This window comes from Pollicipes pollicipes, unplaced genomic scaffold (genome assembly GCF_011947565.3).
Source record: "Pollicipes pollicipes isolate AB1234 unplaced genomic scaffold, Ppol_2.1 Scaffold_6686;HRSCAF=7923_pilon_pilon_pilon, whole genome shotgun sequence".
NCBI classification, from domain to species: domain Eukaryota; kingdom Metazoa; phylum Arthropoda; class Thecostraca; order Pollicipedomorpha; family Pollicipedidae; genus Pollicipes; species Pollicipes pollicipes.
Window position 1 is genome coordinate 47,040,694 of NW_023596921.1, and position 23,466 is coordinate 47,064,159.

The 23,466-nt window shown below is 48.0% G+C and overlaps 1 protein-coding gene across 4 annotated transcripts; it reads left to right on the forward strand.

The window, feature by feature from the left end:
• The first annotated feature begins 455 nt into the window (after nt 1-455).
• Nucleotides 456-23,067, forward strand: LOC119108659 (synaptotagmin-5). Of its 4 annotated transcripts, none has more exons than XM_037232278.1 (10): nt 456-734; nt 4,134-4,274; nt 4,644-4,759; nt 5,921-6,046; nt 10,081-10,281; nt 11,668-11,820; nt 12,311-12,431; nt 12,615-12,818; nt 22,123-22,331; nt 22,542-23,067. In XM_037232278.1, the coding sequence occupies exons 1-9, from the start codon at nt 545-547 to the stop codon at nt 22,299-22,301; spliced, it is 1,431 nt and encodes a 476-aa protein (XP_037088173.1). In that variant the 5' UTR covers nt 456-544; the 3' UTR covers nt 22,302-22,331; nt 22,542-23,067. The 4 variants fall into 4 exon arrangements, with proteins under 4 accessions (XP_037088173.1, XP_037088172.1, XP_037088171.1 ...); XM_037232277.1 differs by having other exon boundaries at nt 22,123-22,309; nt 22,478-23,067; XM_037232276.1 differs by having other exon boundaries at nt 22,123-23,067.
• Nucleotides 23,068-23,466: the final 399 nt, after the last annotated feature.

The window sequence follows — 23,466 nt, forward strand, 5'->3', positions numbered from 1 at the left end:
TTCAGCTTCCGATTGTTTCCAAATATGCGAAGGCTGCTTGTGGCATTCAAATGCCCGCCGATCCGAATATTCGGATAAACATTGAATTAAAGGAATCCGAACTCCTAGTTTTATTACGCACTGCACCATTCGACATTGTACAACCAAGCCAGCAAGCCAGCAATCAAGCAGCGGGGGAGAGTTTGCCCTTCAAGATTAATCTTTTAGCCCACATTTAGTAGGAGCAAGGGCTGAGCGCGGGTATGTCGGCTGGTAAGTTATGATACCGTTCCCGGCATTTATCTGCGCTGCTGTGCGCCCGTTCCGTCCTGTACAGTCAGTCGTCGGCGCGGTGGCGCAGCGCGATGCTCGACTGTACACCACAGGTGGTCCGGTCGCAGGGCCACAGCTGGCGGCGGGCGCGGCCGCGGCGACGGTGACGGCTAGCGCGGCGGCCTGCTGCATCCCGGCGTCAGCGGCGCGTCACGTCTGACCCGGGCCGGCCGACCTGACAGAGCCCGGCCGGATCGGAGCTGGCGGGCCGGCATGGGGCTTAGCTGCCGGGATGACCAGTAGCGCTGCGGCCGGCCCCTCGGCGCTGCCCGAGGCGTACCAGAGCGACTTCATCTCGCAGCTGACGGCCGAGGAGAAACTGCTCATCATCGTGGGCAGTGCCGGCGCCGTGCTGCTGCTCGTGTTGCTGGTTGTCTGCCTGGTGGGCGAGGTGTGCCCGCTCCACGGCCTCATCTACAAAGGTCCGTACTAGATACTGCATTCCTGTGGCATCAATCTCCTTAGATCATTTCTTTCTTCTTGCTCATGTACTTTTAGCGTATGGACAGCGCTGAGTTTGTCTTGAAGGGAGTATTCCACCTTTAGCTGGTTTTGAACTGAAATAACCATCTTTGAGGACCACTCGGTGCAGTTCATAGCCTTACCATTCTCAAGGCCTAAACCAATCTAGTTTCTGAACTACACACACGCAAAGGTGTGCAAACTGTTTCGTGCAGGCTATTTCAAGGTCAACCAGACATCCATGACGCTACAATAATGTTATTCAAATTCTGTCATTCCATTAGCCATGCGGCGATCAAGGCCAAGCAAATATCATTGTCGGGTCGTTCATATCTGGCGTTCGTGAGCCTGATTTTCAGATATAACAGCCGCCAACTGGTTTTCAGCCAATGATGTGCAGGGCACGATCACGCAATCAAACAATGATGCATTGAAGAACAAATTTACGAACAGAGAGAGAAAGAGAAAGTTTATCGTCTAGAGCAGTCTTTTCCATGCAAAAATATACTTGTAGGTCTAATTATGCCCATTCCATCGTATCTGATGCTTGCTTTAATATCTTCAAATGTGGACCATTCCCTTTAAAGGGAGCATCTCACCTTTTTTGTACTTTTCATTGTTTGCTGCATCAGACGCCTACAATTTGATCCGTAATACCAGTTTTCTCGAAATCCTTCTGGAAAGGTCAGAATTTTTATTTGAAGTAGCAGCCTATGTAGAAGAAATCTGAGTTGACTTTCTGTTCACAACGACTAAAGTGATACGTGACATTTGCCTTATTTTTCCATCGTGTGTTTTTCATATTGTTTGCAACTCACGAAAGTGCTAAAATACTGTGTAATATGTAGATTTTACGAAAGCTTGGAACACTGTTTATACAAAAACATGCGAACATGAAGCTACTATCTCATGAATTCAACGAAACAATATGGCTTCAATATGGCTTCGATTTCTCCCTCATGGCATTTATGACAGGGTCTCTTTTCGAGGCGTATTTTGGATTTGGGAATACGCACATCATATTACCTATTAGATGCAGAGGCTCAAACTTCAGCCAACATGTTCCTCGGTGATGGGCCCTTGCCCGCTGGGCCAATCACAAACGCTCTTTTATTTGTACTATTGGAGGTGCGTATGGTGTTTGTCATGACGGTGGTTGTCGCGACTGCAGGGAAGAAGTATAGTGCTGTTACAAACCGTTGACAACGTATGTTGGACTAAAAATGCTAAAATCGATATCCTTATCATGTCTTAACGGTGCTGTAGTAGCACTAACCAATGCTATTATGAGACGCGCCTAGCACTGTTTCACTAGCGTATGCTTTTGAAATATGCCCCAAAGGTGACATATTCCCTACAAAGGGAATGCTACACATTGGAAGAAGGTGAAGCAAACATCAGGTGTAATCAAATAAGCTCATTTGTAACTATTGGGATACTTTGAATTTGAAAAGCCCAAAATGATAAACCCCAATATGCCCCAGAAATGGGACATTCCCTATAAAGAGAATACTCCGCATTGAAAGATAATGAAGCGAGTATCAGCTGTGATGAAATAAGCTCAATTGAAACTACTGGGACACTGAAGTGGAAAAGCCTGCTCTAGAAAACAGAATCTGTTTTAATTAAACATGCTTCTCAATACGTCTTTGTTTTATTACGTCATCGTACCGTGCACAACACCAGTTGAAGATCAATTGACGGCCGTGATATCTGGAAGTCATGCTCACGGACCTCAGGTATGAACGACTCGACGATTCTATTTTTCCCAGCCTTGATTGCCGCATGGGTAATGGAGTGACAGGATTTGAATGGTGTTATTAGGGTGTCATGGATGCCTTTGTGACCTTAAAACAATCTTCACGTTTCACGAATAAGTCTGCACATTTTCGCGGGCGTTTACCTCAGAAACTAGACAGGTTTCGGTCTTACGGCCAGGGCTGTGAACTGCACCGAATGATCTGCGAGATTTAAATTTTAGTTCAAAACCCCACGCAAATGTGAAACACTCTCTTTAACCCTCACGGGGGTTCAATGCTGATAGGGGGGGGGGGGGGGTTCAATGCAACCTCCCTCCTAATTTTTTAGAGGATACCTCTCCGGTATATTGTGCAACCGCGCCGAAATTCTCAGCAGCCTATGGGGGCATCCATTGCGCGTGTCGTGATACCACAAACCTGTTCCGAACTCCTCTGGCTTCGGAGTAGCGGTGGTTTTTTAGGAACACTCCACGGCGATGCACGGCCTTAGCGGCTGTCGGGTGGCAGCCGACGATACCGCGCTACGTGCCTGGCGGACCGATATAAATATGCACCGTTGCACTAAGAAATGAACGAGGAACACGATTGGTTTGTGTCGCCTCGAGGCATGACCTCGTATGCATGGTGCTATGAAGCTGAATGTGTGATCTTCTGGAAAATCTTACCTCCGACCTGGCATCGTGGAGTCAGTTAGTGACCTAACAACGTACAAACTAGAACCAATTGTGATATATTTTTTAGACAAATTCACTGATTTTTCGCCAAGCTCTATCTCATTACTTTGGCAACACAAGGGGGTCACACCGACACCCTGTCAATCCGTGTTATAAAAAACGACGAATCAGGGCGAGTGCTTTGAAAAAATTAAGAAAAGCTTATACATGATAGACAATCACCCGAGTGTAGCATTGAGGTGTCCAGCCTCCCTTCCCTTTCCCTGTTACGACTCGGGCACGCTCCATCTAAACCCCTATACTGGCGCGTGCTGTATAGCACGTGACTGTGCGTGCTTTGGCGTGTGCGCATCAGCTGTGCGTGTGCCTTGTTGCCTGCCCGCACGCCACATTTCATACGGTTCATGCTATAGTCTGTCCACACCCGGGGGCATCAGTCTGTTCGTTCTCGACCATAACACAGCTGACTTGAGTTGTACCACGGATTATGGACCCCGAGTTTGATCACTGCCCTGACTGGCTAGGGTTACTTTTATGCCCGGAGGTTTAGGCCATAGGCTAGTATCTCGCCCACTGATCCTCGCCCACCCTGTGCTTCCGATAGAAGCTGTCTTTGACCTCACTTCAGGTCCCAGGTCCATGTCCAGTAGGTCCCCTGACTCCGCTTCAGGTCCCAGGTCCAGGGTCCAGCAGGTCCCCTGACCTCACTTCAGGTCCCAGGTCCATGTCCAGCAGGTCCCCCCTGACCCCACTTCAGGTCCCAGGTCCGGGTCTAACATGTCCTCTGACCCCACTTTAGGCCCAGGTCCAGGTCCAACAGGTCCCCTGACCTCACTTCAGGTCCCAGGTCCATGTCCAGCAGGTCCCAGCAGGCAACCACGCACACTGCCCAGTTCTAAGCAGCACATTGTGTCGCCCATCTCAGTGAGGGTTCGTGCCGCCCCAGATGCCGGTACCCATGGGAACAGGAGCGGTTCGCAACGATCGTCGCAGATTCTGGGCCACGCCAGCAGGAGCCAGTCCCGGGATGATCTGGATACTCCCCGGCCGCTGAAGAAACGCCCAGGTAACGGCGCAGCGCTCTGACACGCGCGGTCTGGGGGTTCGGGCCGATTCTGTTGGAGCTGCGCGTCTTGACGAGGCACTCGGCTTTCTCGCAAATTGTCCTGGAACGCATTCGCTGATACTTTTTTTCTTAAGGTGCCGCGGCGCCACGACAGCTTGATGCATGCCGTTTTTAGCAGTTAAAGGACGTTGGGCACGCATTTGCATTTTGTTGGTGCCAGACTCAAGCCAAATTTAATCGCTCTCGTGTTTCTGGGCTTTTTCTGGAGTGCGTAAGTCCCCCTTTTCGAAACGCCTTACTTGGTGCATCATTGTGTACTCCAGATAAAAGTCTGAGTTAAACCTGCTCGGAGTCGCGGAATGGTTTCAGAGAGGACTGGACTGCTGGATGGCATCAGCCTTTACTCTAGGGGGCGTGACTCGACCTACTCTTCAATGTCCGACAGCGGACGTCATTCTCCCACGTCCACTCGGAGCTCACGAAAGGTTAGTGCCGTTTTGTTTTCGAAGCTTGGGGAAGAGCAAAGCGGATTCTATGGTATTTACATCAGCGGCATAAAAAGATCTAGGATCGAAACCTGCCATGTTCTTATGTTTTGTGGAATTTTGTGGGCAGTTCCAAGCAATACGCTTCCTACCTAGGGCATCAGAGTGCTTGGAGCTCTGTTGATGCCTCCGTTCTGCAAGGTGGGCTAGCGAACTAGTCTGGGTTTATTATTTCAGCCACTGTTAGATCATTGCTGTGGTTTACAAGAAGAAGATGTAGTGATAAATGAAACAATTAAGCTTCAAAGGCATCATGAAATCGTACGTCACATACGCAAACACGCACACGTACATGCACGCGCAAGCATGCACATATTAAACAGATAAAAAGCATTCACTTTTGTTCTCTAGAGTAGTCTTTTCCATTTGTAAGCACACCAAGAGTTATAAGTAAGCTTATTTTATCACATCTGATACTTACTTCAATACCTTCAACCGTAGAACATTCCCATTAACGGCATATACTTACGACAACAACCGGCGGACAATACTAACACAGTCATGTGATGATTGAAGACGCCTCTAAAAATTTCGAAGGCTCATTCATCAATAAATTCACCCAGCGCTGAACAAAACAGTCAAATTCCTGCACAGCTCTTGGCATTATAAGGTTCTTGGTGGTAGCTACTGTTGATGTGATGTGGCTACGCACCTCTGTATCGTTTATTCCATCGCGGATCTTTTTGACGCACATTCCAGAAACTATACTTCATAGACACAGAACATTCGCACTCTCCACATAGAAATAGGTTATAAGGAAACAGATGCCCGACCGTTGTTTTGAAAACTGAAGGCTTATCACTTGTATCAGTTAATTGTCTCCGAAGATGGGGCAAGGCTCAACACGTTAAAGCATGCGATATCGACAAATGTATGAGTGGTTTATTACGAGCAATTTTCACCTTAACGGTACTGAAAAGGCCCGAAACCTTGAGCGCTGCACCAAAAATTTGTTTTAAGCGGAGTCTAGGGTCATTTTCAATCGAACATGCATTAGGAATATTCAAAATCGTTCGCTTTCACCTATCCGATGTTTCACTAATCGGCACTGTAAATTGTATGCACTGACCTGACCTGACCTGTGCTTCTTTTTTGTTTCAGGGCTCCCAGTTGTCGTTGCCTACCGAAGCCATTCTCGGCTCGTCTAAGTTGGGGCAGTTGACTTTCTCCTTGCAATACCAAACGAATGGGGAGAGGCAGATTGGAAAACTCCAAATTAATGTGCAGGTGAGAGGTTGTTGCCATGTAGGCACAATGTTTATTGCCTTCACGTCGAGTCGAGGTCGAAGCGTGTGCAGTCGAGTGACGTTATTACCTAAACTGACCGTCAGCGGTTCACGGTGTCACGGCTGTGATTTCAGATCCACGTTGACAAGACCATGATCCTCGTGTGCTTGTTTTGGTGTAAATGTGGTCAATTGCGTCCAGCCAAGGCTTGAGTGGTGATGATAGTGTGTTGAAAACGCGCTGTAGCTCAGGACAGGCCTGTTGCAAACTCGTGTACTTCAAGTATCTGGAGGTTCGAGTCCCTGATGAGGTTCACAAGTTCGGGGCCTGTCACATAAGCAATATCATCTACCTTCAAAGCAACTGAGCAATGCACTTTACAGCCGAGATATGCATGAAAACAACACGCGATATGCAGCGAATTGTAATGCCCACAGAACATTTTAACAAACGTAAACTACAACTAAGCTACGTGTGCGTGTGACTGAGTTACGGAACTACGTGCACACTAGAGATGCAACTTTTCAGCCGACCAGCCCACAACATCTGACCCGGCAATAGTCCGCAGACTTTTGGCTAGGTTGTGGGGCAGACTTTAAGGGCTCCTGCCGAATACAAAAATAGAGTGAGCGAAATAAGGTATTTATTACAAGCGTTTAAGTTTTCAATCGTTCCAAAATCAGCGTCTTCTGACACAATCAAGACAAGTATGGAAATCATGTTTAGCTTGTTGAAGGCCAGGTCTTAGTGACTGAAAACCTGCGGAATGTGGTGTGCACGGATGACAAAGCAGCGAAACAGTGTGCACAAATTGAACAATTTGATGTAAATATCTCATAAAAATAGACAATAATGACGTTAATTTTGACAGCTTGGCATGATTTTATTAAGAATGTAGTCATGTGGGCCATTTATATAAACGCAGTCATGCTGGCTGTTCAGGACTGCTGACTAACAGGGCTTCTGCTGACAGCACTGTTGGCTGACCGCACTGCTGACTGTTCAGGACTGCTAACTAACAGGGCTGCTGCTGAGAGCATTGCTGGCTGACGGCACTGCTCACCGTTCAAGACTGCTGATTGACAGGAGTGCTGACTGTTCAGGACTGCTGACTGACAAGACTGCTTCTGACAGAAATGCTGGCTGACGGCAGTGCTGACTGTTCAGGTCTGCTGACTAGCACGAGTGCTGACTGTTCAGGACTGCTAGCTGACAAGGCTGCTGCTGACAGCACTGCTGGCTGACGGCACTGCTCACTGTTCAGGAGTGCTGACTGACAGGGCTGCTGCTGACAGCACTGCTGGCTGACATGACTGCTGAATGACAGGAGTGCTGACTGACACACCTGTGGTGTGTGACTTTGCTTTTTATTGCAAATATGTGGATTATCCGGGTGATAATTTCACCTGCCAGGCACTCACTTCAACGCTGTATGCAATGATCTTCAACTAACAGTAAAGCTTTATTTGTTGTGATGCTGGTATGGGGGGACATGCAGTTTGAGTTGCCTGCTGTGTGCGACTTTCTTACGGTGTGGAAGCAGAAATGTGCTAGCTTTCCTGTGTGAGAATTTCAGCTATGAGCCGCTCAATTCTAAGCTTTGATCTTTAATATAACTTATAATGTATTTCGATCTATATATATTATATACCTAGATATATACTACTGTATATGATATATTTAATATATATGCCTAGATAATAACTACAAATATATATTTACATTTATTTTACATTATATATATGTATATATATACTAATAATATATATATATATATATATATATATATACTTCAACTTATATATACTTCAAAGATCATTGAGATCATTTGCGATCAGAAAATCATTGCATACAGCGTTGAAGTGTGCCTGGCAGGTGAAATTATCATGCATATATAAAACTATATACATATAAGCAAATAATCTATAACTAGCAGTTGAGCTCTGTTAGTTGCGTTAGTGGTATCAGGGCATGCTGGTTGTTTGATTTGCCTGTGGTTTGCGACTTTTGATGAATGTGAAAGCAAAAAATATGTGGGTTATCCTGTGTGATTTGCATGACTTTAAGGCTGTGAACCATGAATCAGGGTCTTGTACTTATAAAAGTCAATTACAACCGGCTTACAACGTTCATTGTTTTCAAAAGAACCGATGAGACCTAATTAACAGATCTGTGCTCTGCTTAAGAACCAGATGGAGCTAGAATCTAAGCTTGGGCTTTCTCGAAGGAACTAGTGGGAACCACGATCCACGATCTTGGTCTGTTGAAAGATCCAACAAGAACCAGAAATAGTATTTTGTCTTATCGAAAGAACCACCAGGAACCATGAAACAGGGCATTGCTTTGCCGAAGGAGCCAGTGAGAAGAGGAACCAAAGCTGGGGATCAGGTACGCGTCTGGCTGATAACAGTGTATTCTTGACACGCATTCAAATTCTGTGGGATATACAAGAGTGTGTTATTTGTGCTCGGGGAGTATAATTAGCTGAGAAGACTTTCCACGACTTGCAAAAAACTTTGCTCTTTGCCATTTATAAGCTCTTTTTCAGTGCAAAGCCATGAGTTAATGCAAGCATTTTTACAATACCTAGCCGTTTGTTTACTGAGGTGCGGTACAATAGTCAAGTGGATGGTACACTTTAATGAGGATCTTTTTTCCAAGTTTCACCTTACTCCTTCTCATCTGTAATTGGGAACCGACATCTCAGTGTTCGAAGCAGCTAATTTGATACCAAAGAAATTTCATAGTCCAGGTCTTTTACCACTGCTCTTTAATCAGTAAAACTCGTATTGGGCAAACAGCATTGTACGGGCGATGCCAGTGGTGTTATATGTGTCATACAAGATGTTGCATGTGCTAATATCACTGATGTGTGTGACCATGTGTGACACATTAAATATGTCTAAAATAAAGAACCTGCACAAAAATCTAGATTTCATTAACTCAATTCTTGCGGGTTGAAACTGGGTCAACGTTATTACACGGCGGGCTTTTGAGGGCGAGCTCTCTACCTGGCCGAGGCAACCGGCTGTGGGCTGATATTTTGGAGAAGTTGCGTTTGTAGTACGCCCCCTCTCCCCCTTCCCCTCACAAGCACGGAAGGATGAACGGACGAACGAACGGACGTACACACGCAAGCAAGCACGCCCGCACGCATAGTTTCTTATCGGTTGCTGGTTTTCCAGTCGGCTGCTAGCCAACCTGACACTGGTTGTTATGTGGATAGCGGATTTTGTGATCAGCCGGTAGCTAGTGACTTTTGAGTGGTCCCATTTAAAAAAAATAGGAATGACAAATGTATCTGCTATCTATTTGAACGTACTGAAGTAAAATGAATGCACTCTGACATTTAGAAACAAGCCGATTTCACTAGATTTGTTTAGCCTTTACACTGCCAGACCTTGAACGATTTTCCGAGGTCTTGCCAGACGCGAGCGCAGTAAGGAGTGACGTGCCTGGGTAGCATTACGAACTCGGCCAAATTCTAAGTTTTTTTTTGTAATATGCCGGACTGAAATGATAACGGTCATCAGGCCTTCGTTGTATAAATAATTTTTTTCCGCCGTTTTTAGTGTTTTCCCCAACCTTATTCTTTTCAACGTTTCATCTAGCGACAGTCTGATTGATTTAGAGCCTGAGCGTTCCTCTCTTAATCGTATGTAATAGAGTACATCTTCACAAGTGCTATAGAAAATTAATTTAGCGGCTGCGTGAATTAGCAGTCTTGGCCAAATGGCCAACATAGCAGTAGTCTTGGCCAAATGGCCAATATAGCGGCTGCATGAATCAGCAGCCTCGGTCAAATGGCCAACATAATTCATTCACGCGTTCCATTTCCACTCTTTGGATCCGTGCGCTCACTTTTTTCCAACAAATCTCCAGGCCGCTCACGGGCGTCTGACCGGATCAGCTGTGGCTAAGCCACCAACAATAGAATGCGTTCAATGGCAATTGCATGCGATAACATATAACGCTCTTGCACTAATGGAATTCAACTTCAATAACCAGCCAAATAAAATTGCTCCCATTCCCAGGATGCAAGCGACTTGCCATCACGAGACTACGTGGGCACGTGTGACCCGTTTGTGCGCGTGACGCTTCTGCGAGAGAAGCGGTCTCTGCGCGGTGCCCGCTGCACGGTGGTCTGCGAGTTCCTCACCCGCACCCACCGGCACGCCAAGAATCCCAGCTTCAAGCAGGCGTTTGGGGCGGAGATCGTGAAGACAGAACTGAAGGCAAGATCTCCTTTGGTGTGACCTGGAGGGTGCCCGTTACACGTCGGTCCTCATACACCCTCCGTGACCGTCGGTATTGCTTTTGCCAAACCGTGGCTTTGAACGCACTGGAAAAAGAACGATGTAGGCCTATGAGTTCGATGACGTTGGTGCCGAAGTAGCGATGCGCATTAACATTGTATAATAGGCAACGGCGCAAGTAGTCACAAACATAAAGATTTCTAAATACGGGACTAGTGTTCACTGATGTGAAAATCACCTTAAAGACCACTTGGAATTGGGTCACGTTTTCATAAGAGCCCGTTTACCTTCCCAAATTAATTTTACCATCTCCATGATAGGGGCGGGGAAGTTGTCATATTGAGCTTCACTTTGAAGCGTATGTATCCTCTCGCAGTGCACATGATACATCTGCCATGGCCGATCCACGGACCGTGCACCATATGCATACGCTTCCCTGGTCTGCACGAGCCAGGCCAATCAATCTTATCCAAAACTGCCTTTTCGCGCTGCCTTCCATGAACGAGGAACGATGCTTCTTCCGGTGAGCATATCGAAGGGAATTCGCCACATTTGTGCTGCCGAATCTGGGTTGAATGGAATCTGGACTGAATATAGGCTCTCTACCGTTACATGATGAAAGTTTCCTGACGACAAAGAGGCCGAAATCTGAAGCTTTGTATTTTGTGGTAAGATTTGACTACATCCTAGCGAAATTAAGATAGCCTTGTGTGTCGCCAAAAATATAAAGCAAGATCTCACCTAACTTTGTGTACGCACACAATGATACTAATGTTAATACTAATACTAACACCAATATCAACACACTAAAACTATACGCTACTAATAGTGACTAATAACAACACTACTACTACTACTAGTACTACTACTATTACTACTACTACTAATGCTACTACTACTAAGAACAATGACCATCCTCATCAGCATAATCACCATCAGCATCATCATTATCACGTAACTTAGGCAATTTCTTAGACCCACCATTGCCTTCGGCGCTGTTAGTACCGCCCTTCCTTTAGCGTATTTCACGTTGTGTTAGGTACCGAATGCAACGGCGTGGCATCACCGGATGCTACAATGTTTGACTCACGCCGCGGCGATTGCTTTAGCGCTGAGCCTACCGCGCCCACGCTCGAGAAATGGTTCTCAACTTTTACACACACTCATTTGGGGTTGTGGGAAAACTTTTTCAAAAGCTGTACCTTGCACTTCACAAAAGTTCTCGCCCTGCCCTGTCGTGTATTTAAGGTGATCATAACGTGCTTGCAGTTCGGCACAATGGCGTGCTTAGGCTGACATTGCCCTGCTTTCCTAAGAGCAGGGCCGTCCCTTGAAGCTGATCGCGCCGTGCTCGTCGGTTGGCAGGACTGTGTGCTGAAGCTGACCGTATACGATGAGGACCGCTACGGCAGTCCGACTGAGATCGGCTCTGTGACGCAGCCACTGCGCGCCCTGAAGAAGCTGCTCACCTCAGAGGCCGTCCAGCTCATATCGGAGTCTATAAGGCCCAGCAGCAAGGTTTGGTCCACACACACAGAAACCTGAGAAACGATTAATACTTGTTTTCATCTTTGAACGTGGAGTACTTGAGCAAACTGTAAACGTGAGCGTGCTATCGCCGTCCAATAGATACAGGCCTCTCGTGTTGGTGCTCACTCATATACATCAATGGGATACGCACTTAATTTATTCTTCTTGTACCTCCCAGATACTGTGAGGGCTTCTGATCATGATTAGCCTCCTTTGCATGTACAATTTGTTTATTTTTCTAACATAAACGATGCATGCATATTGTTCTTATCTAGGCTAACAGCTCATCGGGAGTTGTACGTTCTGACTGGCAAGATCATATGTTGATGTGTGCAGCACAAAACCATGGACCGTGGTTTACAATGCGCAATGTCGATTCAAAACATGACAGGCTTCTTGCGATCTCTGCTCCGAGGTGAGATGGCGATCATGAAATGCATCCGAGTATCTTAACACGTGCCACGCCTTCCATTCACAGACGTACGGAGAACTGCTGTTCGGCCTCAGCTACTTGCCCACCGCACAGCGTCTGACACTAACCCTAGCGCGCGCCACGAATCTAGTGACGTCACGTGTCACCGAGGATGACCAGCAGTTCTGTACGTACGCCAGCTCCTCACTACGCACCTTGCCCCGCGCTGATGATGACTGGGCACAGCGGCGCCGGAGAACAGTGTCAGCCTGAGGGCTCTGTCACGCGATGAGTTCAGCCTCAGCAATCTTCCTGGTCCCGAAGTAGCCCACTCGCTGACGGCTCTGAGCTGCGACGTTCCTCCCGGCAGGCCCGTACGTTAGGGCGTTTCTACTGAGCGGGTCGGGTCGCGTCATCAAGAAGAAAAAGACGACGGCACAGCAAGGCAGCGCGGCGCCCATCTTCGACGAGACGGTCGTGTTCGACCTGCCGTTCACCCAGCTGGAGGCGGTGACCCTGCTCGTCTGCCTTTTCCACCGGCCAGCGGACTCAACATTGACCAGCAGCGGCTCAGGTACGCCACCACTCGCCAGGCTGCATCCCGCCAACTTTCATGTGTGACAGAGGAACGCTTCCTGTCGTACGCGTGTGCCTGACCAGTTTAGCAGCGTATTGCACCTCTCTGAGTAGGTGTTTTCCACTAAAATGTACTTTTTCATAGCTGACCTCATGGTTCATGAATGGACAACTAAAATAGCATTATGAGCACAAAGGTATCCTGAGTTATCAATCCTCAACAAACCAGCAGGTGCCGGAACCCGGCATTGACATGGGGGGGGGGAGGGGGGGGGGACAAATCTGCCCCCTGTCCAATATTTGCGATAATTCAAATAAGCCTTCAGATATCCCTGCTAAATGTTTAGTAGCTGTTAACTGATAACTTCTACGTCTTGTGACAAAATAACAATTATGAGATAATGATAGATCAAGCGCGAGTGACGTCGGAGTGACGTCATGATTGCCGATGTCTTAGAAAAGATTGATAAAAAGTGCGCTCAAAATTGTTTCGGCCTGATGCTCAATAAATGAACACATGAACGAGATGCCCTAAATAGGACTATGAAGGATACCCGTACCAAGTTTTAAGCAATTATATGCAACAATGGCCGAGGTATGTCTTGAAATGTATCGCAGTGCATGCTGCCCGTGCGCAGGTGGGCCCGGGGCCCGCGATGGCGGACGGCGGGGCTTCAGGCCTGCCGCCGTGGCGGGGCGTCGCAAGCCTTTTGTCAGCTTTCTCAGGCAGACCGACGACCACGTGACTGGTGGCGGGGCTGGAAGGTATCAAGTTGCGCTGCCAGCAAAACTGAGCCGATGAAAGCAACGCTAAAGTTCGATCCAGCCGCTGATTTACCACCTGGGCTATTCATTCACCGATTGACCTAAGCCTTAGACGGTTTATGAACAAGTAATGGCTCTTGTTCTCGTGTCTGATATCCGCAATTGTGGCTAAGCTCTCCTACTTTGCGTTTAGATGTTTCAAATATGACGGAAACAAACAGATCAAGATCGACATATGGAAGTTTCAGCTCGGAGTTGCACGGCTCGTGCAAACAGGGGTGAAAAAGTTTCTGATTTACTAGATATAATCGGTGACAAAAACTGGCATCTTTGAGAACGAATTGATGACAAGATTGCGGAAAATAAAAACAAATTTCAGCAGACAAGAACATATTACAACAGATTATCCCAGCTCAGCGAAACTCAAAGTTTAGTATTGGCCTGTACTCGCTTACGCTTGCAGCGTGAGCACACGTCGAAACGTTGACGTTTCGCTGTAGGAACAAGTTGAGCCACAAAATGCTGCCAAACATAGAAGCTTTGATTAAAACAGTTTTGGCAGGCGACAGAAACATACCACAAACTACACTATATCAGTGCTGACGTAACAGATCAGTGGTGACACAATGCTTTCCCAGATCTTTCAGATCGTCCCAGATCAGTGCTTTTCACATATTTTCAAGCCAAGATTCACTCCACATACTAAACAGCATAAGATACAAAATACCTATGCTTATTACTAGTCATAAGCACCATGGCTGGCAACAGCGTGTTACGACGAACGTGATCAGTTTGCTACGCAGCGTTTTGAAGCGTCATGCCATTTGAGACAGGTGGGACTGATTGCTCGCCACACGGTAATGCGTTGGGTTCAGTGCAAGGCTGTTGGCTGCTATTGGTTGTGTTCATGTCGTAAGAAGCTGACTGCCAAGAAGGACGTAGCTAATTGTCAGCTTTTAAGACAATCACGTTAAAAAGACTTGTCGATCTAGGATTGCTGTTTGCGGACACCTGAGCTATAGCTTCATAGGTAAACGGAGCTCGTTGGAGGGACACATGTTAAGGATTCATCCGGGGCTTCCTGCTATTGAGAGGAACAGCGGCTTTGAGGTAAGAGGCCGAGCATCGCTGGTGTGGGCCTCTCACACTGCCCTTTGCACCTCAGACTCAGACAGCGTGCTGATCAGTGGACAGGCGTGACATAAAACGCTTTTAGTTGTCATCATATTGCATATAAAGCTAAATGAAGTTGCTAGAGGCATGTTCAAAAATGCCGCTTGCACCTTTTGATGCCAAAATTGTATGGGTTTTGCTCTAAATAATTGGAACATGTTAGGAAGTGTGAGTTCTGCATCGTTAATGATTACACAAAGATCATAACGGTCGCTAAGGCTTTCAGCTGATTGTACGATGACGTCACAAAAGCAGGGGGATATTGTTCCAGGTGCTTATAAAACCATGTTATCGGCAAGTGTAGGGCCACAGGATGCAATTTTGAAAAATGGGTAGGGGTAAGGATGAAAGGGGAAGGGGAAGAGGGTGCAGGAGGAAAACTGGCTGAGCCTGCATCCGAAATGCAATTAAAGCAGTTTTCTCCCTATATTTGACGGGGTTTTTCGCAGCTGGCAGCAGGGGTGTAGTTCTTCAAAACTGTTTTTTGTTTGGGGCTGAAACCCCAAATTATGATAAATTAAAAATAATGGACAGAAATTATAACTAAAATAGGAAACTACACCACTAGTTAGGAGGCATAATCACGCCCCCCCCCCCCCACCAACTGAATAGGAAATTACACGCCTTTAGGCTGGTTATATTGAGTATGCCTTTATCTGATAACTTTGTTAGGTTAGTCTCAACCTTCATTCAGCCTCTGATGGCCAGTAAATGAAACTTTAGTGCAGATGAACTCCCGGAACGAAAATATTTGATGGTTATGCCACATTGCATTTAATTTGTCTTCACTTTTTTGTGGTTTATTACATTTAGAGATGTATTGCAACAGTTTCCGAAAAATTTGACCCGGAGTGGCAACTTATACGGTTCCAAATTTCGTCGGTGACAGAAAAGGCACTCTTTCGCCCCTGCGTGCAAATGATAATGAAATGCGTTGTGGGAGCGGTGAATATTCCAAAGTAACATTTTATGGTTTGACCATGACCTGTGACTATAATACACCGTTAAACTTAAAATTGACGAGTGTTCTGAGATCGCACGCCGCGGTGCTATCGATTGCGACTTGAAGTTTTAAATTTGGACCGGCCGTTCTTGAGATAGGGAGGAGGTCAAATCTGTCCCCCTTCGGCCAGTGGTGTGCTTCTGAGCAGCCCGGTCGATGCCGGGTTAAGCGACGTTGTAAGGCAAACATAGTTTATTTTGATAGTACCCGACGTTTTAAGCTATGCTTATGATCACGACTCGTGATCACATGCTGTGCTGAGAAAAAGTGTAGAACAGTGTTGAAAAAAAGCGTAGGCTCATCATATGTGAGGGTTAGTCTAGGTGAAAACGTGTGATATTTATATGACACATGAAATTAATTTGCCATTTTGATAGTCATATTTCTCACGAGATTATCTATAGCGTAAATAACAACAAAGATCTGCCGGCGGTGCCATGTTTCTAAAGCATATGGTGAAGACATGTTCGTCTTTACAGTTCTGAGACGCTATCGACCTTGTAGGTCTGTGGGTACAATCTCGGTCATCCGGGTCAAACTCGGCGCTGACCAGCGTGACGTGGTGCGCGTGACAATTACAACCGTGCCCCATTCATTACCAGGAGAAACGCGAAGCTCGCATATCCGCCACAAACGGCCAAATTGCGGGTGGAAATTGGGCTTGTATCTTGACAACTGGGGTTACAGCAAAACAAAATCATCACCTGTATACTTGGCAAAGAACGGGCAATCGCACGGGCGAAAGCTGTGGTCCGAATGCGTGCTGTGGCTCACTTGCGCTCGCGTAAAAACACGGATCCGGCGTTTTGAGCAGTCTTTTGGGGCTGATGTCAGGCCACGACAGTTCGTGCAGATAATCACATGAATTCCAACTGCACGATGAAGTTGTGTGCAACCTCTACTGATCACGAATGCAGTCCAGAACTTCCCGACACAGAGCGACTCCAGTTATTTATTAACAGGCTACCAATGTCGCATTTTTTCAAAACCGGTCTGGAGTACAACACGCTCTCACCTGAACTGCGTGAGATGAAGATATAAAATGATACAGGTGTATAGCCCAATTCATGGTGGCCAATATATGCTCAAAATAATGTTTTGTGTTTCGCCATGCTTGGTCACAATAGCCTAAAACGCGAATCGCTGAAAATTCATGAACTACAACGGCCCAAAACGCCTCGCCCGTTTGCCGGCCTCTCGTCGACTTTGCATAACTTGTAATTTGTCTTGTGCATACCAGTCATAGCTTGTACTTTTTATTCGAATTAGCTATATTAGGGGTTTTCGGACTATGCATGCTATTTTTATGCTTTTTATGTGGCCAGTGCACTCTTAATGGTATTAGCGCTCGGTTGCATGTTTTTACTTCTTTTTGTGCTGAAAATACAGGTTTTTATTATTTTCCCATGACTGCGCTATTCCTGGTAGCGTTGTCTTTATCCTAGCATTACTTTATCAACATTCTGTAGAATCGGTATATTTTTTGTTGCACTGCAATCGTAGGCAACTGGAACCATACACGGAAGTGTGTCATTGATAAGATTAAAGATAAGTCCCTGCACGTTTGCATCACCGCACGCCGGCGCAATACGGGCAGCCATGTTGTACCCGACCGGTGATATTGTTCTCATGTTGTTACACCCTTGCCACGAGTTAGTCTCCGTCTCTGTCTGGGGCACCCACACAGATTGTAGTGATATCTCCAATAGCTCCATAGCTCCAATAGAGCTCTTCACGGATTGGATCAATCCGCGGATTTGGGTGGATCTGCAAGGCGGATTGGATCGGACCAGAACATTTGGGCAGCACGCGGATTGGGACCGGACATGATTTCAGAATTTGCCAGGCCGCGCAGATTCGATGAACTGAAGACCAATTAACGTTCAAGGGATGCTATCTGAATTTACAACTCCCATCGCTACATTGCTATGGTAGGAGCATCAATCATACAAAAATGTTGGACAATTATGTTGAGCTGAAATACATTCTAAATTATCGATATTATAATGGTACTAAGTGGAGTATCAACCAGCAAATGATTGCTAACGAAAAGTCAATGGCAGTGTGACTATCATTTTTGTCCGTCCGCCCTGTTCCGATTCATGACAATGTCCTTCCTGCCTCAGTTCATGACCATGTCCGTTCCGATAGCTCAATTGGTTACAGAACCTGCTTTCCTATTCACTCTACCGTGGCGGGGAGAGTTCGAGTCGCTTTAAGCGCTCGCTATTTGCCGTCGCTGACAGGCATGGCCTGCGGTCAGTGGCTGCCGCCGCGATGGTCAGATGACGTCAGAGGCAGGACGGGGACGGACTGTGCCGAACGTTACGGTTAGGTAAAGGGAGTGCTCCACTTTATATGGGAATTTGAACTGAACTAGCCACCTTGAAGACCTTTCTGTGCTGTTCACAATCCCGCTCTTCTTGGGACTTGAGCCTCTCTCGTTTCTGAGCTACATGTCCGCGAAAATGGAGAAAGGTGTACCGGGGAGAGTATCAGTCATCTTGGCATTCAAAACGTCATAATAACGCCACTCAAATCTCACCGCTGCATAAGTCATGCGGCGATCAAGGCCACAACAAAGTGTTGAGGCGTTCATATCTGGCGTTCGTGAGCGCGATTTCCAGGCATAACGGCCGTCAGTTGGCTCAATCAATGTTATGCAAGGTGCGATGAAAGAAAGGTGCGATGCGATGAATGAATCAAACCATGACGCACTGAGGAGCATAGAGAATTGTGACGTAAAATCAGTCTTTTCACTTAAAAACATTCCAATGGATATAAGTGGCCTTATTGCATCACATCTGATGCTGGCGTCAATATCTTAAAAGGTGAAACGTTCCCTTTGAACTTTCGACACCAAATCCTGCCGTTGACCTAGAATTGTGCGATCGGATGGTGGGAGTCAAGGCTCACACAGCAAGCACTCCTTAGCGTGAGCCATAATCCCGGAAGTCATCCATTCAAAACGTTCAGATTAAACCCGTAAAAGTGTATAAAACCTTCCCTTCAACTGCAGGTGGTACGTTGGTCGACCCTTGATGAAATAAAAAACCCTTTAGCATCGGAAAGCAACATAAACATACACAATAATGCATCAAGTCTTAGCCGTCATCTGCTTTACGCCCACATCCTTATGTCTCCCACTCCTCAGCACTAAGACACAGCATTAAAGCATGAAAACTGCATCGTCGATTCACCTATCTATAATCTTATGTGACTCTGGACTGCTTAACATTGGGAGCATATCTCAACACGAGTGTTTTATCCTGGCACGCCCTCGAACCACACCAACGCCGCGCTCTGCCCCCACACCTTCTATGCGAGGATGCAGGGTATAGCCACAATGTATGCGTACATTTTTCCCCAAACGCAGCACAGTCGCTCCGAAGAAATGCAACCAACCAATATCTAATATCCGCCTCATAACAAGCAACCACCAGCACCTTTTCACACTAGATGAAAACCTCCATCCGCTATTCATAAGCCACCGAAGCCCATGTTTGCGCGATGCGTGAAGTGATTCGAGAAACATATTGCTTTCATATAGTAAGAAAAAACTCGAAGATGGTGTTTTAGCCACTCTTTGAGTCAATCTATTACACGGAGTCGATGCTGAACGTTCTGAAATGTTTCTATGCGCGTTACAATATTTCGGCAAGAACCGCAGTGCGGAGTAAGTGGATAGTGGAGCGCTAGTATGTCATCACCCAACATTCACCATGCGATTGAAACAAAAATTATGCAAGGCTATATATTTCCTGGAAATGTCTTCTGGAATCACTGCGATGGACAGCTGAATTCGGACCATACGACAGTGGGCGCAGGTGTGCCATACTAAGAAAATGATCGCGGGAGGGGGAGGAAGATCGCGACAACACTTTTTTGTGCACTGTCATGCGCATCGTGACTCCTTTGTCCTCCAAAAATCCTACATGTAAAAGTGCGGAAATGGGTGGAAGCCATTGAACCATTACTGCGGGGCTATGTCGCCCTGAGCACATTCACACTTCGGCGACCTTAGCGTCATCTGTGAAGCCATCAGTTTCATCAGACTTTAGCGCCATCTGTGAAATCAACCTAACGATTCATTACTGTCACTGACCACAACGATCCATGCTGGTACGAATAGTGCGAGGGAGGAGCACTTTTGTCACCCAAGGCGGCCGCCGCTGCGGGTGTAAGGAATGTAGGTGCTGTTGGGCTTTGACTTCCGGTGCAATACATTCAAATTTGCATAAAGACATTCAGTGGCGCTCGGCGGCCTCAAAATCTGTCACAACATTGCTTCAGCAGCTTCTGGTAACGTTCATTACGGGCTACTGCATACCAAACCTGGTGGTGCCGGCTGAAACGGCTTTTGACATCACATGATCTGCGAGACAACCAGCAAGTTTATGTATTGCGCTCAAGAATGCATGCCCCCCCCCCCCCCCCACACTACAGACAGGAACGCATGTTTGCGCCAGTACAATTGCATGCTGTTGTCCCGGCCCATTATTTCAGTCCCGTACTGCTATGCCCGCCAGCTGGAATGCTCAGTCGCACGCCTGTCTTATTGTATCTGCCGAGCGGAATACCCTCGGCACAAATACGCGACTGCGCAGCTAGTTCATGTTCGGCACCATGCCTGAAACGGGCGGAGTTTTTTGAACTTACGAAATCCAGCAATTTTTGGTTAATCACGTTTAAGGCTGTTGTGACAAAGCATTGCAGAGCAGACTAATATTTTGGATGGATATTGGTCACCATGAATTGGGTGGCACGCCCGCGTCATTTTTGCCTCTCCGTCTCACCATTTAGGCAAAACATGTTTTATTCCAGACTGATTAAAAAGAAACGCGACCTTGGTAGCTTTTCAACGGATTGCTGGCGTCGCTTTGGGTCGGAAAATTCTGGTCTGCATGAGCGATTTGTAAAGGGTACACGCGCCTTCATCGTGCAGTAGGCTTCATGACATAGTCTGCCCGGACATCAAAAGTCAGACATCAACCCTGCGAAACTGTTGCAAACGCCGGATCCATGTTTTTACACGAGCGCAAGCACGCCACAGTACGCCTTGCTGTTGATCCTGCCAAGAGCTGTGTGGGCGCCACTGTCCCAGTCCCTGCCCCCCGTCCCTACGTCCCGCGGCCCTGGGAAAAACGAGAACGTTAACAGAGAGGTGCCTCTGTAAAACACAACACGAAGCGGGAGTGCACTCGCGATTTTCCAATGAAAGCACGGAATGTGATGGAAAAACTCCTTAGGGTGCTTCATTTAGGACACGCACAACAAAACCGAAACGCATTGGTACAGCCTGTCCCTGCAGCCTCTCGGAAATACCAGCAGACATCTGAAAGGCTGCTCAAACGGGAAGGGGAGCAGGGCGGGCGGATGTCAAACCACTCCTTGAATGGACTGTTCTACAGTTGAGGGCATTGAGGCAATCATCAGTTTTAATGAAAACCTCACTAGTAACTATCGGTATGCTAAGTGCAAAAGACCTTTCCAGATCCAGTCGCTGTATCCGTCATGTCTAGTATTTGCCGAAATGCATGTGCTATTTATGGCGACACGCGGTCCATGATCGAGGCCATCCGCCCTTGTATCCTCTTGCTTGCTTTATCCAGCATCATCACGACGTCCCGCTTCTCCAGGGCAGGCTTTAGGCGCCAGTCACGAGCGGGTCGAAGGGACCCTTGGTGAGAGCCCCGCCACAGGTCTTCGTGCCCGGGCTCGGTTCCGGCGGTTGGGTTCCCAGGTGCATGCGGCACGGCTTCCTCCCCCCCCCCCCCCGAATATATTCTCTCTCATCCGTAGGCCGTAATGACCGTGGCGTAGAATGGTTATTACTGGGCGAAATGACTACGACACAAATATCCAAACCGAATAATGGTAACCCAGACGTGCAATTAGCAGCGCAATCCGGCTGCTGCTTATTGCCTACAATCGAAGGTACGCTTGTTGTACATAATCTCAAACACGAATGCACTGCATTGTGTATGAGTGGCCATATTCGAACATGAGCAAAATACGGCCTGTGATGTGGGGTATTCACGTGACGTCTCTAAGAGGTCATGCTCGTCTGGTTGACTTTCAAACAGGCGGCGTGTCAAAGGCTGCACAAGATCGCGTGAATCAAGCTCAGAAATAAGCGGGTGTGAAGTCTTAGAGGGCATGGCCATGAACTGCGAGGATTGTTGATGGAAATGACGTCAGCTCAAAACCACATGCAACTGTGGAACCGTCCCTTTAACATTTACACCGCCTTTTCGCTTGTCAGTTTGCCTAACCTGTCATGGTTGCCTAAGAACCGCTCTCCTAACATCATTCGTCAATGGAGTAGTGTGACGTCACTGGTACCGAGCCGCCGTTTCAGGAGAATACGTGCCGGAGCAGCGCGTGGCCGAGCCGCGGTCGGCGCCATCCAAGAAGGACCTCTGTGTGGGCAAGGTGGCCGTGGGTAGACACGTGCGCGGTGACACGGCCGTCACCCACTGGGTGTCCATGATGCAGAGTCCGCGTCAGACTGTATCTCAGTGGCACTGCCTGAAGTAAGCCACCAAGTGTCCGCTCTGCCCGGCCCAGGAGCGGTCATTCACGGCCAGGTGTCCGCTCTGCCCGGCCCAGGAGCGGTCGGTCACGGCCGGGTGTCCGCTCTGTTCGGCCCAGGAGCGGTCGGTCGCGGCCGGGTGTAAGCTCTGCCCGGCCCAAGAGCGGTCATTCACGGCCGGGTGTCCGCTCTGCCCGGCCCAGGAGCGGTCATTCACGGCCGGGTGTCCGCTCTACCCGGCCCAGGAGCGGTCATTCACGGCCGGGTGTCCGCTCTGCCCGGCCCAAGAGCGGTCATTCATGGCCGGGTGTCTGCTCTGCCCGGCCAAGGAGCGGTTATTCACGGCTGGGTGTGCGCTCTACCCGGCCCAGGAGCGGTCATTCACGGCCGGGTGTCCGCTCTACCCGGCCCAGGAGCGGTCATTCACGGCCGGGTGTACGCTCTGTCCGGCCCAGGAGCGGCCATTCACGGCCGGGTGTACGCTCTGTCCGGCCCAGGAGCGGCCATTCACGGCCGGGTGTAAGCTCTACCCGGCCCAGGAGCGGTCATTCACGGCTGAGTGTACGCTCTACCCGGCCCAGGAGCGGTCGGTCGCGGCCGGGCTGGCCCGTCAGTCGTTTCGCAAATTTGTCCAGTGGGATATCAACCCATTTGCTCTGGCTTGTGTGCCCTCTGAGACCACTTATGCTATTGAGGGGCCGATCTATGCTGAGGCGTTATTTTATGACGTTGGGGGAAAATACAAAATACCTCGCTGTCACAGCTATCATCCTACATGGCTTTAATTACGGTCATATGAACTCACCTCGAAGCAGCCACGACATTCATTTTCTCGTAGTCGGCGTACAGGACAGCAAACCGGTTCTTTGACCGGCTCGGTACAGCTGCGGCCGTGACGCTAAGCTCCGCGTCAGGGGACGGCTCAGCGGACAGTCACAGCGTTACTCGTGACGGAGCACTGGCGTCACGATGAGCGCGTCACACGCAGCACAAGCGCCGGACTCTCGGGGCTCGGACCGTGACACGTCTCTCAGGAGTAAGGCTGAGGCGAAGACAATGGCCTCATGCGGCCGTGACTGGGACCACCGACCCGCAAACGAGCACAGCACGGCCGTGACCTGGACCAGTGACCCGCACCCGGGCACGGTACGGCCGTGACTTGGACCAGTG